The following is a 16,340-nucleotide window of genomic DNA, read 5'->3' on the forward strand; positions in this document are numbered from 1 at the left end:
ATTTATGTCAGAATCACTTTTCTTAAGGAAATACACTCTAGTGCCAGAAAAGGTTAAAGGAAAGCCAAGGAAAGGTGTTTTTGCCTACTGTAGAGCTAGACTGATAAAGAGGAAGCATCTTATCCGTGGGAAACAGCATGGTGGGAGCAGCTGTAGGAACCTAGAAGGAAGCTAGACTGAGGAAGGCAGCTGGCACTTCCCTGTTAGCTGCCAGGTCCTGAGGGTTAAAGGAACTCAACCATTATTTTATGACATTGAAAGCACAAAGGAGAAAACATTGGAAGCTGATCCAAACTGAGAAAGGAGTATGATAATTCGCCAGGGATGCCGGCTCCACATCCTAAACTGTCTGGTGAGAAGAAGGAGGCCACTACTGTTGAAAACTACTCTCGATGGGTTTTTACAGAGAAATAAAACACTTTAATTCTGAATGTTTCTAATGTTTCAAATTACACATACTAAATATTAATTTTACTATTTTTTCATTTCCTTATATATTTATAACCAGCAATAAGAATTTCTTAATGTTTTGACATTTCTGTGATTGGTCACAGAGCAATTGTAATTTTCTCACTGGCTCTTCTGACTCCTTTGCAGGGTGTTTTAGCTTGCTTGCTCATTTTTCCAGTACTGCACTGCTGTGTAAGGCAAGGACTGCCTGTGTGGAAAACCCACCTGATGTAGTCCTCATGGCTGGAGCTCTCACTGCAGATATAGGCGACCTCCACTTCTTGGCTGGAAAGAGCGTTCTCCAAAGAAATCTGCTGGACTCCATCAATGCTCCCGAGCTCCCTTCTATTTCAGAGTAACAGAGAAATGGAACTCAATGGTAGAAGAAAGGAGCACCATCCTTCTCCCCTACTCCCGACAAGGTCCTGGTGATCTGCTGCCAGAAATGAAGAAATGAGTTTCTTCTCTCCCACTTCCAGGCTATTTTCCATTGTGGAGTGAGAAAAATAGCCTCAGGGTTCAAATCAGGGGATCTGGCATTGAGTGCCAACAGTACCATTCACAGTGTGTATGACCTGGGAGAGTCTTGAATTACTTCATCTCCAAAACAAAAGAAACAGCTGGGCGCGGTGGCTCAAGCCTGTAATCCTAGCACTTTGGGAGGCCGAGGCAGGTGGATCACTTGAGGTTAGGAGTTCAAGACCAGCCTGGCCAACATGGTGAAACCCTGTATCTACAAAAAATACAAAAGTTAGCCAAACATGGTGGTGGGCGCCTGTAATCCCAGCTACCTGGGAGGCTGAGGCAGGAGAATCACTTGAATCTAGGAGATGGAGTTTGCAGTGAGCCGAGATTGCACCACAGCACTCCAGCCTGGGTGACAGAGCGAGACTCCTCAAAAACTAAAATAACATAAAAATAAAGGGAACAATCTACTTTTATCTCATGAGAAGTGATCTCTATGGTCACTTCCAGTTCCAAGCACTTGGCCAAACATTGTGACTACCAAACCTAATCCAAATCCAATACATTAACACATTTAGGGTGAAAACTGGCATGTGACTTCAAGCTACTTTATAGGTAAGCTAACGAAGCCCAGTAGTATGTATGCACACGTTTGTGTGTGTGTGTGTGTCTGTGTGTGTGTGTGTGTCTGTGTGTGGTGTGTCTGTATGTGTGTGTGTGTGTCTTCCTCCCTCTGGCCGACTGAGCTCATTGGAAGGTGAGGAATTCGTTCTCCATGATTTCTCCTACAATGCCTAGCACATAATAGGCAGTGATAGCCTTGACTAACCAGGAGCAGAAGCAGGAGGGGAACCCAAGGCCTTCTGACTCTTCTAGAGCATGGGGGAGCTGCAGTCTTCGAAGAGCCAAAGCCCCAGTAGTCCGTACACCTCCCAGTGCAGCGGCTGGGGCAGGAGAGTAGCCCTCTAAGGGTGGCAGTCATGGGGGAATGTGGGACAGCCAGCAAGCAGAAGGCCCTCAGCCCGCTCAGAGCTCTAGCTGAGCTGCAGCAGGCAGAAAGCATTCGGGGAAATTTAGCTCCCAAAGAGTATTATGCTAGGTTTCTTCTAATGGGGCCACCCAAACTAAATTGCTCAATTTCAGCCATACTTATTGTTTGCCTATTATGTACTAGGCGCTGTAGGAGAAATCATGGAGAACAAATTAAAATCCTCGCCTTTCAACGAGGTCAGTCAGCTAGAGGAAGACACACACACACACACACACACACACACACACACACACACACACACGTGTACATACCACCACCACAAGACTACCACGAGAAACGTGGTGCTTGGAAGTAGGAGATGGAGACTCAGGATGGGAAAGGAATATACCAGAAAAGCTTCCTGGGGAGGAGGTAGAACTTAGCAGGTAGGTCAGGAGGGGAAGGGTATGTGAAGAGGGAAACAGTGTGAGTACTGGCAGGGCTGTCATGCAGGGGTGTGACCTGGCCATCCTCCCATACAACCTGGGTAGTGTAGGTGTTCCCACTGAGCTGATCCTGGAAGCCAACTGGCAGAGGACTGGGGCTTAAGGGAAAAGGAGAGGTCCCACTTCAGCCTTGCGCCCAAGTGCTGTGTGTGGTCCCAGCTCCAGATAGGGGTGCGATGGGGGTTACGGTGCTGCCTGATCTTAACTTTGCTCTCCCATTTGTGTGCAGCTCCCTTGGAATCTTATGCGGAGGAGAAGGCTGGCCAAGGGCAGATTCTAGCACTTCTGGGTCTCCCTGGTGCCTCCAAGCCCATTTTAAATCCTTAAAAGTGGGGCCACGTTTTGAGACAGGCAGGAAGAGGATGGCCCCATGAATGAAAATATGAAAAAATTTCTGCATGGACCATCACAATTGTTACTTATGCTTTGTGTAAATATTTATCTGATGTCTCTAAAGCACTAGAAAAAGAGTTGCCTAACTTGCTCCCTACCATGTCTCCAGGCCCAGCCCAGTGCCTGCACCTAGTCCACAATTAATATGGATAAATGATGTTACACAGGATTAGTCTGGTGCCTGTACCTAGTTCACAATTAATATTGACAAATGACGTTATACAGGATTAGTCTGGTGAGTGGTGCGTGAGTGGTGCGTGTGTGTGTGTGTGTGTACAGGGGTGAGTGGAAAATTTGAGCATGGGGGAAGAAGAAACAAGGTGATAAGTTTGATTTTGACTGGAGATAAATGAATCCTTAAAGAAAAGGGGGAGGCTGGGTGTGCTGGCTCACGCCTATAATCTCAGCACTTTGGGAGGCCGAGGCAGGAGGATCACTTGACCCCAGGAGTTTGAGACCAGTCTAGGCAACATAGGGAGACCCTGTCTCTACAAAAAAAAAAAAGAAAAAAAAAATTCTCCAGGCATGGTGGTGTGTGTGTCTGTAGTCCCAGCTACTCAGGAGGCTGAGGCAGGAGGATCACTTGACCCCAGGAGTTTGAGACCAGTCTAGGCAACATACGGAGACCCTGTCTCTACAAAAAAAAAAAAAAAAAAAAAAAAAAAATTCTCCAGGCATGGTGGTGTGTGTGTCTATAGTCCCAGCTACTCAGGAGGCTGAGGCAGGAGGATCACTTGACCCCAGGAGTTTGAGACCAGTCTAGGCAACATAGGGAGACCCTGTCTCTACCAAAAAAAAAAAAAAAAAAAAAAAAAATTCTCCAGGCATGGTGGTGTGTGTGTCTGTAGTCCCAGCTACTCAGGAGGCTGAGGCAGGAGGATCACTTGACCCCAGGAGTTTGAGACCAGTCTAGGCAACATAGGGAGACCCTGTCTCTACAAAAAAAAAAAAAAAAAAAATTCTCCAGGCATGGTGGTGCGTGTGTCTATAGTCCCAGCTACTCAGGAGGCTGAGGCAGGAGGATCACTTGACCCCAGGAGTTTGAGACCAGTCTAGGCAACATGGGGAGACCCTGTCTCTACAAAAAAAAAAAAAAAAAAAAATTCTCCAGGCATGGTGGTGCGTGTGTCTGTAGTCCCAGCTACTCAGGAGGCTGAGGCAGGAGGATCACTTGACCCCAGGAGTTTGAGACCAGTCTAGGCAACATAGGGAGACCCTGTCTCTACAAAAAAAAAAAAAAAAAAAAATTCTCCAGGCATGGTGGTGTGTGTGTCTATAGTCCCAGCTACTCAGGAGGCTGAGGCAGGAGGATCACTTGACCCCAGGAGTTTGAGACCAGTCTAGGCAACATAGGGAGACCCTGTCTCTACAAAAAAAAAAAAAAAAAAAAATTCTCCAGGCATGGTGGTGTGTGTGTCTGTAGTCCCAGCTACTCAGGAGGCTGAGGCAGGAGGATCACTTGAGCCATGAGGTGGGAGGATCACTTGAGCCCAGACGGTCAAGGCTGCAGTGCGCTGTGATTGCACCATTGCGCTGCAGCTTGGGTGACAGAGTGAGACCCTGTCTCAAAAAAAAAAAAAAAAAAAAAAGTGAGGCTCAAAATTACCAATGGCAAAAGAACACATGGTGTTTAAAAGATGGGCTTTGGAAACAGACTTCTGCTCAACTTCAGTTCTTAGACTTTCCAGCTGTGTGACCTCAGGCAGATTACTTAACCTTTCTGTGGTTCAGCCTCCTTATCTGTAAACTGGGGGGTTAATAACACTACCTAGAAGGAAATATCACATGTAAAGCCCAGGACCACCTAGGACGGCTGTCATGATGACTATGTCAGGATTCCCTGGTGCACACTGAAAGCCTTTCAGGCCAAAGCCCCATACATGTGTTTTCTGTGCCCCTTCTCTAACTGTCAGCCTTGAGCTCATCCTCCTGCCTCTGTCTTCCAGTCTCCCAGGCCAACCTACTGTGCATCCCAGCTGCAGGCCCAGCAAGCTTCAGTTCCCAGACCCATCCCAACCTGAGATCTTGTGGGTCTGACCCTAAGCACAGTTCTCAGTCGGGAGATGGCTCTCCCTGCCCTGGGTCTGGAAAATCTCCATGTCCTGCGGCTAATCCGCCTCACTGGGCTTTCCACAAATTATGAAGCACAAAGACAGTGTGAGCCACCTGGACACGAAGCCTATCAGGTTCAGGAACGCTGAGGAAGGGTGTGGATTCCGCAAGTCCCTCATCCGCATGGAGCCGGCTCGGCCAACACCAACCACCACCACGCCAAACTTCCTCTCGGGCTGAAACACAAGGGACCAAGGTGGAGTCTGAAAACACTGTAGGCATCAAGCAGAAAACTGCAAAACAAAGGGGCTGGCAGGGTCCCGACGAGCAAGATGGAAGCCAGCCCAAAACACACAGGAAGCCACGGCATCAGGATGGGATGAGACAGTCCCCGAAATGGGGGCTTGGAGAGAAGTCAGTCTCGCCAAAACCTGTTCCTGAAGGTGCTCCACCATGTCTGTAGGTTGAAAACCTTCCGAGCACCCACAGAAAGTGTTCCCCCAATTTGGCTCTCTACTTCTACTGCCCCATCTCCAATAATGAGGGAGCTTTCCTCATTAAGCCAGACCCAGCCCATGGCCTGGTACTTCTGCCCTCCCTGGGTCCCTCCTCCAGTGGACACGTGAATCTGATACTGCTGGGAGTCATTCAGAGGGCACAGCTTCTTCATCAGATGCTGGCAGAGGAGGTAAATGGGCAAACCATGATTCGTCACCTTACTCAGCTTGGAATCCACAGGCTTTGACTCTTCACTACAGCCTTCTGAGTTCCACATTTAAGATACTGCAGTATCTTAAATATTATTTAAGTGCACTGCTGGAGGCTGTATGTGAACAGTATTACAGTGAAAAATCAAACTGACTTTTAAGTTATACAGCAACTCAGTATAATAAAAACTGATAAAATTTATCTCCATGCACTGGGCACGGTGGTTCACGCCTGTAATCCCAGCACTTTGGGAGGCTGAGGCAGGTGGATCACTTGAGGTCAGGAGTTCCAGACCAGCCTGGCCAACATGGAGAAACCGCGTCTCTACTAAAAATACAAAAATTAGCTGGGCATGTTGGCAGGTGCCTGTAATCCCAGCTACTTAGGAGGCTGAGGCAGAATTGCTTGAACCTGGGAGGTGGAGATTGCAGTGACCCAATATCGCGCCACTGCACTCCAGCCTGGGTGACAGAGTGAGACTCTATCTCAAAAAAAAAAAATTATCTTCATGCATCCCTTAAACTCACTTCTTGGATGCCTCTGAGCATAGAAACATGAATGTCATCTCAGATTTGCCCCTTTTCTTCACCTCTGTACCCAGTTGTCACCACTTCCCACTGACTCTGCCCCTCTTCCTGTGCCCACTGCTCTTGTCTTCTTCCAGGATTTCTTCCAAATGTTTGGGGATTTGCCAAATGTTTTTCTATTATTGATCTCTCATTTAATCCCACTGTGGTCAGAGAACATTCTTTAAATAATTTGAATCCTTTTAGATTTATTGAGGTATTTTATGATTCGGGATGTGGTCTATCTTGGTTAATGTTCTGGGCACACTTGAAAAGAATGTGTATTCTGCTATTGTTGGGTGGAGTGTTCTACAAGTCTGTTAGATCAAGTTGGTTGATTGTGTCGTTCAGGTCTTCCGTATCCTTCCTGATTTTCTGTCTCCTTGCTCTAGCAATTATTGAGGGTAGTGAAATATCTGAATATAATTGTATATAACTGTGTATTTCTCCTTTCAGTTCTATCAGTTTTGACCCACATATTTCAAAACTCTGTTATTAGATACATACATGTTTAGGATGGTTATGTCCTTTTTTTAAATTGACCCCTTTATCTTTCTAAAATGACCATTTTTATTCCTGGTAATATTTTTTGCCCTATAATTTATTTTGTCTGATATTAACAATCCATTCCCAATTTCTGTTGATCAGTGTTGCATAATACATTTTATCCCAACCTTTCACATTTAATCTATATGTGTTTTCATAGCTATAGTTAGTTTCTTATAGGCAGCATATAGTTAGGTCTTGCTTTTTTTTACCCAATCTAACAATCTCTCCCTTTTAGTTGAAACGTTTAGACAATTTACATTGTGATTATTGATATGGTTGGGTTTCCATCCAAATTCTATAGAAATCCTGCTATTTGTTCAATCTGTTCTTTTTCCCCTCTTTTCCTGCCTTATTTTGGATTAATTAGAATATTTATTATGATTCCATTTTATCCCATTTGTTGGCTATTAGCTATAACTCTTTTTCAGAAGTTAAGGGTTTCATATTATATATTTTACTTACCACAGTCTACTTTAAAGTAATATTATGCACTATTCCACATATACTATAAAGAACCTGACAACAGTACACTTCCATTTCTTTTCTCCTAGACCTTGTACTATTGTTATACAATTCAATATTGAAGTGAGAGATTCTCCAGAACTTGCCCAGAGCCAAGACATCTTGAAAGGATCTCAGCCTCTCTCAGCCTGCAGCTTGGGAAGAGTGATTCAAGGAGCCTGACTGCCCACTGCTGCTAAACCATACACTGGCCTTGGCTCACACATCTGACTGAATTGTCTCCTATGACTAACTGCCTCTCTTTCTTCAGCCTTGTAAGTTTCCTGGGAGTCCTGGGAGTGGACTTCACATATAAAAGGGGACTCTGGGAGACCTAGTTCCTGGCTTTTCTTCTGGAAGTCACGGAAGAGTATAGGAAGGAGTGGCCACAGTGCCCAACTGACAATTGACAATTTCACCAAGTAAGTCCTTTTTGGGTTACAAGTCTAGTTTTTTTTTTTTTTTTTTTTTTTTTTTTTTTTTTGGTAATTTCTAATTACCAAAAAGCAGTAAGACAGCCTCTGGAGAAATCTGTACAGCCAAAACCCATATTAATGATCAAATATTAATATTTGTTTCTCTTTCAATCAAGAAAAGAAGACTAGCAATCCCCTTATTAGGTAAATATTTATGGCATTCTTAAGGTTACTGAATTACTACATTCCAGATAATAACCAGGATATGCTTTTACCAGCTTAAAAAAAAGCCACAAGGTTAAGAAACAGCTCCATTATCTATAAATAAGCCAAATTGCTTTTTAAGATTTCATTAGTTAATGATACACACAAACTTGCATACAAAACCTGGCTTGCACAGTGTGTCAGGCTAAATTATAAACTGCTTTAGGATTTGGTTTCGAATATTGCCTTGCAAAACTGACACACAGGGACAAGATATGGGTGAAAGGCCCAGTGCAGTGGCTCATGTCTGTAAACCCAGCACTCTGGGAGGCTGAGGTGGGCGGATCACTTGAGGTCAGGAGTTTCCAGACTTGCCCGACCAACATAGTGAAACCCTGCCTCTACTAACAATACAAAAAATTAGCCAGGTATGGTGGTGGCGGGTGCCTGTAACCCCAGCTACTTGGTAGCCTGAGGCAGGAGAATTGCTTGAACTGGGGAGGCAGGGGTTGCTGCGAGCCAAGATTGCACCACTGCACTTCAGCCTGGGCGACAGAGCAACACTCCATCTCAAAAAAAAAAAAAAAAAAAAGATATGAGTGAAAACACTGGTATCTTAATAGTCAAGCTCCTCTTAGGGGAAGAACTTTATTTTTGAGAAAAATCACTTGTTAGGCCTTTTAATGTGAGCTTCTTCGTTTTACGTGAGGGATCTTGAAGGTGCGTTCTGAAGGGAAACTGCAAATCAGAGATGGCTAGACCACTCTGTAGTAGCAGCTAAAACGTTGGGGCTAGGAACCAGTAGGAGGCAGAGGAAAGGGGAAAGTGCACGCAGGTTAGCAAAAGGCTGAAATCTGCAGAGAAGGAAGCCAGTGAGAAATGCCCAGTGGAGGAGGGAGCAATGGACTTCCAGAAACCAGGACATCTACAGTTCCATTTTCAGTTGTCTTCTGTGCTCTGCTATCCTAAACCTTTGGGAAAATGCCACTACAAATAGCCCTATAGAGGTGGTATTTAAGGAACAAAGAACAGGAGCAGTTTTGAGACAGCAGAAAAGGACACATAAGCACAGCAAAGTGAGTAAAAACCTCACTCAGGTCCAAATCACAGTCACAGAGTGAGCTTGTGCCCCGACCCTTGGACTCAGAGAAGCTGGTGTATGGCACTCCAGATGCAAAAATGGAGTTCATAGAGTTAGGAATGTGCTCTGCCAACTTAGAAAAAAAATTTTTTTTGAGATAAAGAGGGTAGAAGAAAATGTAAAATCACTGTAGAAAAACTTCAAGGTGAGGCATGAGGGCAGGTGCTGAAAAGGTGGAAGGAGAGTCCAGGCAGTTGGACAGAACAAGCTAGTCGTTTTCATCCACTATTTGCAAGAATTAAAAAAAAGTTTGATAACACATTGGTTGGCCTGGGAAAACAGGTATGTTCATATGTTGCAGGAGGGAGAGAAGAACCTAATTTATGGAGAGCAACTTGGAAATATTTATTACAAATTAAAATGCAAATGCTCTTTGTTCTGGTAAATCCAACTGTAAGATAATGTGTCCTATAGAGCTACACAAGTCAAGTGACTTAGGCTTACTGCAGCCTTACTTATAACAAGCAAAAGATGGAAATAATCTATACGTCATTAATAACAGGCTGGCTATGAAAGTTATGATAGACTCGTGAAATAGAGTATTACACGGCTATATAAAAATAAAAGAACAAGGAAGCCCTTTATGTATTGAAAGGGACTGGTCTCCAAGATAGATTATCGGGTGAAAGAAGCAAAGGACAGGCTAGTGTACACTGTGTGCTACAGTCTGTGTAGTAACAGGAGGTGTGGTAGCCAAAGGAAAAAATACTGTCTATGTTTAGAATCTCTTTGAAAGGACAGCCCAGAAACCTGTAACACTGAAACTGGTGACATGCTCTTGCTGGGAGCAAGAAAAACAGAGTGGCTGGGAAACAGGGCTAGGAGGGAAGAAGGCTTCTCATAGAAAATTTTTTTTTTCTTTTTTTCTTCTTTAAAGTTTAGAATCACACAAATGTATTCATTATCTAAAATATAAACCATCACTGAAAACAGACATAAATATCAGAGGGCTGCTCCAAGAAGGTGAGAACTCTGCAGTGTATAGCGCCTTGGCTCACTCCCACTTCCCTTCCTGGATTTCCCTCTACAGTGCTCAGAGTCCTCTGCTGCCCCTGCCCCTGCCCCGTCCAATGACCCCAAGTGCCCCAGACTCCTCTCACCCCTCCTGGCCCTGCTGCAATTGATTTTCACTCCCACACCTCCCTGCTTCACCATGGGTCATCCAAGACCTTCTCATCACATTCAAGGGCTTCTTCTCAGCCACATGCTCCTGGACTTCAGACATGGGCGACCCTTACCTGGACCTTCTTCAAACTCACTCCTTCCTTTCTTCTCTCACCTCATGCTACTGAGGTTTTCTTTTCACATTTCACTTTCTTTCTTAATTTTGCCCAAGATGTGCATATTTCCCAAAGCTCAATCTTCATCCCTCTATTTTTCTCTCTCCCCCATATCCCCAGAGTATGAGGGTCCCTCATTCTCAGGGTTTCCATGACCACCTCTATGCCAAAGACCCTACCATCCTGGGCTGTGGGCCATCCTCTCTTCCAAGCCGCATTCCCAAGGCATTTCAACCTGGCTTTCCCACCGCACCCTGGATCTTCACGCTGTGTGCTAAACTCCAATTATCCACCCTTCCTGATGGGCTGTCCTCTGAACTTCTGGGCAAAAGTCAGTAGCTCTAGGAATCCTGGCAGCCCCCAGCTTTAAATGCTTGGAGTCATTCCTGCATTCAACAAACATCCTGGGATCAAAGGCCGACTGTGGCCGATGGTCCTGCTTCTGTCTTTCTCCCTCCAGCCAGCCTCTGGGCCACAACTAGTTTTGCTTGAAAATTTCTATCATATGATTTCTTTCTTCTACATTTTCACGGACCCTTCCAAGCTCTGGATTGCATTAGAAGATGACTTAACAGTCTCCGAATCATCCTATCATTTAGTCAACTGATAATTAGTGAAGATAAGCTATGCATGAGGCATCAAGTCTGATGCCATGGGGATGCTAAGATGAGCGAGGCACCCCGACAGCTACAGTCAAAGCGGGAGGGGAAGGTAACAAAAGATACATAAAGCGCAATGGAAATTCATAAGAGGGAGGTATGACTTCCCGAGAGAGGACTCTTGAGAAAACTGTTCGTGCAGTACAAAGGACATTTGAACTGGATGGATGGGATTAGCTGGATATAGACAAGAGCAAAGGCATTCATGGGTCAAAAACGTCAAGGCTTAGATCTCCGTTATGTTCCTTAACCCCCTGTGACTTACAGCAATTGACTTATTGCTCATTTTCCTCATCTACAAAATGGGTAATAATAGCATCTTGTTCCTAGGCCTTTTGTTAGGACTAAATGGATGCACATTCCAGGCTGCTGTGTAGCAGATTAACTATATATCTTGAACATGCAGAAAAATGGAGAATGAGATATAAATGATATAAAATACAATTGTGTACATTAAAAATATATCAGGCTGGGCACCGTGGCTCATGCCTGTAATCCCAGCACTTTGGGAGGTCGAGAGGCATTTGGGTCACTTGAGGTCAGGAGTTCAAGACCAGCCTGGCCAACATGGCAAAACTCTGTCTCTACTAAAATTATCTGGGTGTGGTGGCCCACTCCTATAATGCCAGCTACGTGGGAGGCTGCGGCTGAAGAATTGCTTGAAACGGGAGGCAGAGGTTGCAGTGAGCTATCACACCACTGCACTCCAGCCTGGGTGACAAGGGTGAGACTGTTTCAGGAAAAAAAAAGAAGTATATCACACAGGAGGTGATATATGTTGCCAGGGGTCAGTAGCAAGGGGAGGTTGTGACTATAAAGGGGCAACAGAAAAGAATGTTTTGGGGTGAGGTTCTGCATCCTGACATCCTGGGGTGATGGTTACACATATGTGTTTTAATGAGTAAACCTCTACACCAAAAAAAAAGAGGCAGTTTTACTGCATACAATTTTTTTTTTTTTTTTTTTTGAGGCAGAGTCTTTCTCTGTAGCCCAGGCTGGAGTGCAATGGCACAATCTTGGCTCACTGCAACCTCTGCCTCCTGGGTTCAAGTGATTCTACTGCCTCAGCCTCCCGAGTAGCTGGGATTACAGGCATGTGCCACTATGCCTAATTTTTGTATTTTTAGTAGAGATGGGGTTTCGCCATGTTGGCTAGGCTGGTCTCAAACTCCTGACCTCAGATGATCCGCCCGCCTCGGCCTCCCAAAGTGTTGGGATTACAGGCGTGCGCCACAGCACCCAGCCTACTGTATATAAATTTAGAAGGTATTTGCACAAAAACAAAATTTTTCATGAACATACACAAATAAAAAAGGAAAACCACTTAATTCATTAGAATAGTTGGCTTTGGCAGGGTGAGAATGGGGATGGAGAGAAAATGAATAAAATATAAATAAGTCTGACAGCAAGGCCTTGCACAGCGCAACAGAGGCAATGTGTCAGGAACTGGGTGTGTGGACCGTCCCTGTGCCTGAGGTCTCTTCCTCCTGCCTTCCAAAAGGGAGAGGGAATGGCCTAGAGGAGAGTGAGGAAAGCAAAGGAGAAGAAGAAAAGAATTAGGTAAGTGAGGAAGTGATGAGGAGGCAGGAAGTAGGATAAGGAAGGGACAAACTGGAAAGATATGGTGGTCCCACTTAGTGATAAGTTCCATGAGCATGAGCACCACACTTACATTTTTACCATTAGAGCCATCAAGCCAGGTCTAGAGTCTGGTACAGTGTGGTGTCACATAAATATTGGTGACTACATCAAGGCAATGACAGGATTTACAGCCTTGGTCACTGGCTGCTGGCTTGTGGGAACAGAGTGAGGGGACTGGAGCGCCTGGCCCACGGATGGCCCTTCGAGGAGGAGCAGATTTGGGGCAAGTGAAAGCAGAAAGTCCAGCCTGGGTTATAACGGGCTTGGGGTCCCTGTGGCAGCTGTGACTGAGATGAGTGACAGGCATGGTGGCTCATGCCTGTAAACCCAGCACTTTGGGATGCCGAGGTGGGAGGATCACTCGAGGTCAGGGGTTCAAGCCCAGCCTGGCCAACATAGTGAAACCCCATCTCTACTAAAAACACAAAAATTACCCAGGCGTGGTGGTGCTCCTGTAATCCCAGCTAGTCAGTAGGCTGAGGTGGGAGAATCGCATGAACCTGGAGGCAGAGGTTGCAGTGAGCCAAGATCATGCCACTGTACTCCAGCTGGGTGACAGAGTGAGGCTCTATCTCAAAAAAAAAGAAAAAAAAAATATATATAATATATATATGTAAGGAACAGCAGAGGAGGACCCAAGTCTAGGAATGTTCTTACAAGGTTAAGAGGAAAAGCCATCAAAGAGGACAGAAGAGATCACTGATGACTGATGGAACTGCTCCTGGACCAGGGTATATAAGCTTAATATTAATGCAAAGCTTCTATTGTTTCTTTAGAACTTAAAAGACCCTAAGAATTAGAGCAAGCCACAGGGTGAGCCACAGGGGCCTTCAGATAAGGAGGTCAGAGGCACAAGAAAGTGGTTACCAGAAGTCAGCCCCAAGTGGGGCAGGGCTGGTTGAGATAACGTAATAGGGAGACTTACTTTTGGCTGTTTTCCATTCTGTAGCCTGAGTTTTACACTATGAACATGTGTCTACATTATTACAAAATAAATTTTTGTAAAATTTACAGAGATCATCATTGACCCTGACAAGACTCATTTCAGTATATAATATGGGAAAAGAAACCAGACTGCAACAGGCTGAGAATGACCCAGGGAAGAGAAAATGGAGAAATTAACTGCAGGTATCTTTTTCAAGAAGCCTGCCTTGCAGGGGATGAGAAAGATAGGATAGTGGAGCCAAGATGGCCGAATAGGAACAGCTCCAGTCTACAGCTCCCAGCGTGAGCAACGCAGAAGACGGGTGATTTCTGCATTTCCATCTGAGGTACCGGGTTCATCTCACTAGGGAGTGCCAAAGAGTGGGTGCAGCGCACCGTGCACAAGCCGAAGCAGGGCGAGGCATTGCCTCACTCGGGAAGCACAAGGGGTCAGGGAGTTCCCTTTCCTAGTCAAAGAAAGGGGTGACAGACGGCACCTGGAAAATTGGGTCATTCCCACCCTAATACTGCGCTTTTCCAACAGGCTTAAAAAACGGCACACCAGGAGATTATATTCCGCACCTGGCTTGGAGGGTCCTACGCCCACAGAGTCTCGCTGATTGCTAGCACAGCAGTCTGAGATCAAACTGCAAGGCGGCAGCGAGGCTTGGGGAGGGGCACCTGCCATTGCCCAGGCTTGCTTAGGTAAACAAAGCAGCCGGGAAGCTCGAACTGGGTGGAGCCCACCACAGCTCAAGGAGGCCTGCCTGCCTCTGTAGGCTCCACCTATGGGGGCAGGGCACAGACAAACAAAAAGACAGCAGTAACCTCTGCAGACTTAAACATCCCTGTCTGACAGCTTTGAAGAGAGTAGTGGTTCTCCCAGCACGCAGCTGGAGATCTGAGAATGGGCAGACTGCCTCCTCAAGTGGGTCCCTGACCCCTGAGCAGCCTAACTGGGAGGCACCCCCAAGTAGGGGCAGACTGACACCTCACACGGCCGGGTACTCCTCTGAGACAAAGCCTCCAGAGGACCGATCAGGCAGCAACATTTGTGGTTCACGAAAATCCGCTGTTCTACAGCCACCGCTGTTCTGCAGCCACCGCTGCTGATACCCAGGCAAACAGGGTCTGGAGTGGACCTCTAGCAAACTCCAACAGACCTGCAGCTGAGGGTCCTGTCTGTTAGAAGGAAAACTAACACACAGAAAGGATATCCACACCAAAAACCCATCTGTACATCACCATCATCAAAGACCAAAGGTAGATAAAACCACAAAGATGGGTAAAAAACAGAGCAGAAAAACTGGAAACTCTAAAAAGCAGAGCGCCTCTCCTCCTCCAAAGAATGCAGTTCCTCACCAGCAACGGAACAAAGCTGGACGGAGAACGACTTTGACGAGTTGAGAGAAGAAGGCTTCAGATGATCAAACTACTCCGAGCTACAGGAGGAAATTCAAACCAATGGCAAAGAAGTTAAAAACTTTGAAAAAAAAATTAGATGAATGTATAACTAGAATAACCAATGCAGAGAAATGCTTAAAGGAGCTGATGGAGCTGAAAGCCAAGGCTCGAGAACTACGTGAAGAATGCAGAAGCCTCAGGAGCCGATGTAATCAACTGGAAGAAAGGGTATCAGTGGTGGAAGATGAAATGAATGAAATGAAGCGAGAAGGGAAGTTTAGAGAAAAAAGAATAAAAAGAAACGAACAAAGTCTCCAAGAAATAAGGGACTATGTGAAAAGACCAAATCTACGTCTGATTGGTGTACCTGAAAGTGACGGGGAGAATGGAACCAAGTTGGAAAACACTCTGCAGGACATTATCCAGGAGAACTTCCCCTATCTAGCAAGGCAGGCCAACATTCAGATTCAGGAAATACAGAGAACACCACAAAGATACTCCTCGAGAAAAGCAACTCCAAGACACATAATTGTCAGATTCACCAAAGTTGAAATGAAGGAAAAAATGTTAAGGGCAGCCAGAGAGAAAGGTTGGGTTACCCACAAAGGGAAGCCCATCAGACTAACAGCAGATCTCTCGGCAGAAACTCTACAAGCCAGAAGAGAGTGGGGGCCAATATTCAACATTCTTAAAGAAAAGAATTTTCAACCCAGAATTTCATATCCAGCCAAACTAAGCTTCATAAGTGAAGGAGAAATAAAATACTTTACAGACAAGCAAATGCTGAGAGATTTTATCACCACCAGGCCTGCCCTAAAAGAGCTCCTGAAGGAAGCACTAAACATGGAAAGGAACAACCGGTACCAGCCACTGCAAAAACATGCCAAATTGTAAAGACCATCAAGGCTAGGAAGAAACTGCATCAACTAACGAGCAAAATAACCAGCTAACATCATAATGACAGGATCAAATTCACACATAACAATATTAACTTTAAATGTAAATGGGCTAAATGCTCCAATTAAAAGACACAGACTGGCAAATTGGATAAAGAGTCAAGACCCATCAGTGTGCTGTATTCAGGAAACCCATCTCACGTGCAGAGACACACATAGGCTCAAAATAAAGGGATGGAGGAAGATCTACCAAGCAAATGGAAAACAAAAAAAGGCAGGGGTTGCAATCCTAGTCTCTGATAAAACAGACTTTAAACCAACAAAGATCAAAAGAGACAAAGAAGGCCATTACATAATGGTAAAGGGATCAATTCAACAAGAAGAGCTAACTATCCTAAATATATATGCACCCAATACAGGAGCACCCAGATTCATAAAGCAAGTCCTGAGTGACCTACAAAGAGACTTAGACTCCCACACAATAATAATGAGAGACTTTAACACCCCACTGTCAACATTAGACAGATCAACAAGACAGAAAGTTACCAAGGATATCCAGGAATTGAACTCAGCTCTGCACCAAGCAGACCTAATAGACATCTACAGAACTCTCCA

The 16,340-nt window shown here is 45.2% G+C and overlaps 1 protein-coding gene across 5 annotated transcripts in view; it reads right to left on the reverse strand.

Annotated features, from left to right (window-relative positions):
• The window catches only part of BLVRA (biliverdin reductase A), a 51,380-nt gene that overhangs the window by 15,257 nt on the left and 19,783 nt on the right, over positions 1-16,340 (reverse strand). For all 5 annotated transcript variants that reach the window (XM_054495961.2, XM_054495958.1, XM_054495962.2 and 2 more), the window contains 2 exons: positions 4,951-5,072; positions 676-795 (listed from right to left, as the gene is read on the reverse strand). In XM_054495961.2, coding sequence (XP_054351936.1) covers positions 676-795; positions 4,951-5,072 — 242 coding nt within the window. The remainder of the gene's footprint in view (positions 1-675; positions 796-4,950; positions 5,073-16,340) is intronic.

Source organism: Pongo pygmaeus, chromosome 6 (genome assembly GCF_028885625.2).
Source record: "Pongo pygmaeus isolate AG05252 chromosome 6, NHGRI_mPonPyg2-v2.0_pri, whole genome shotgun sequence".
In the NCBI taxonomy this organism is placed as follows: domain Eukaryota; kingdom Metazoa; phylum Chordata; class Mammalia; order Primates; family Hominidae; genus Pongo; species Pongo pygmaeus.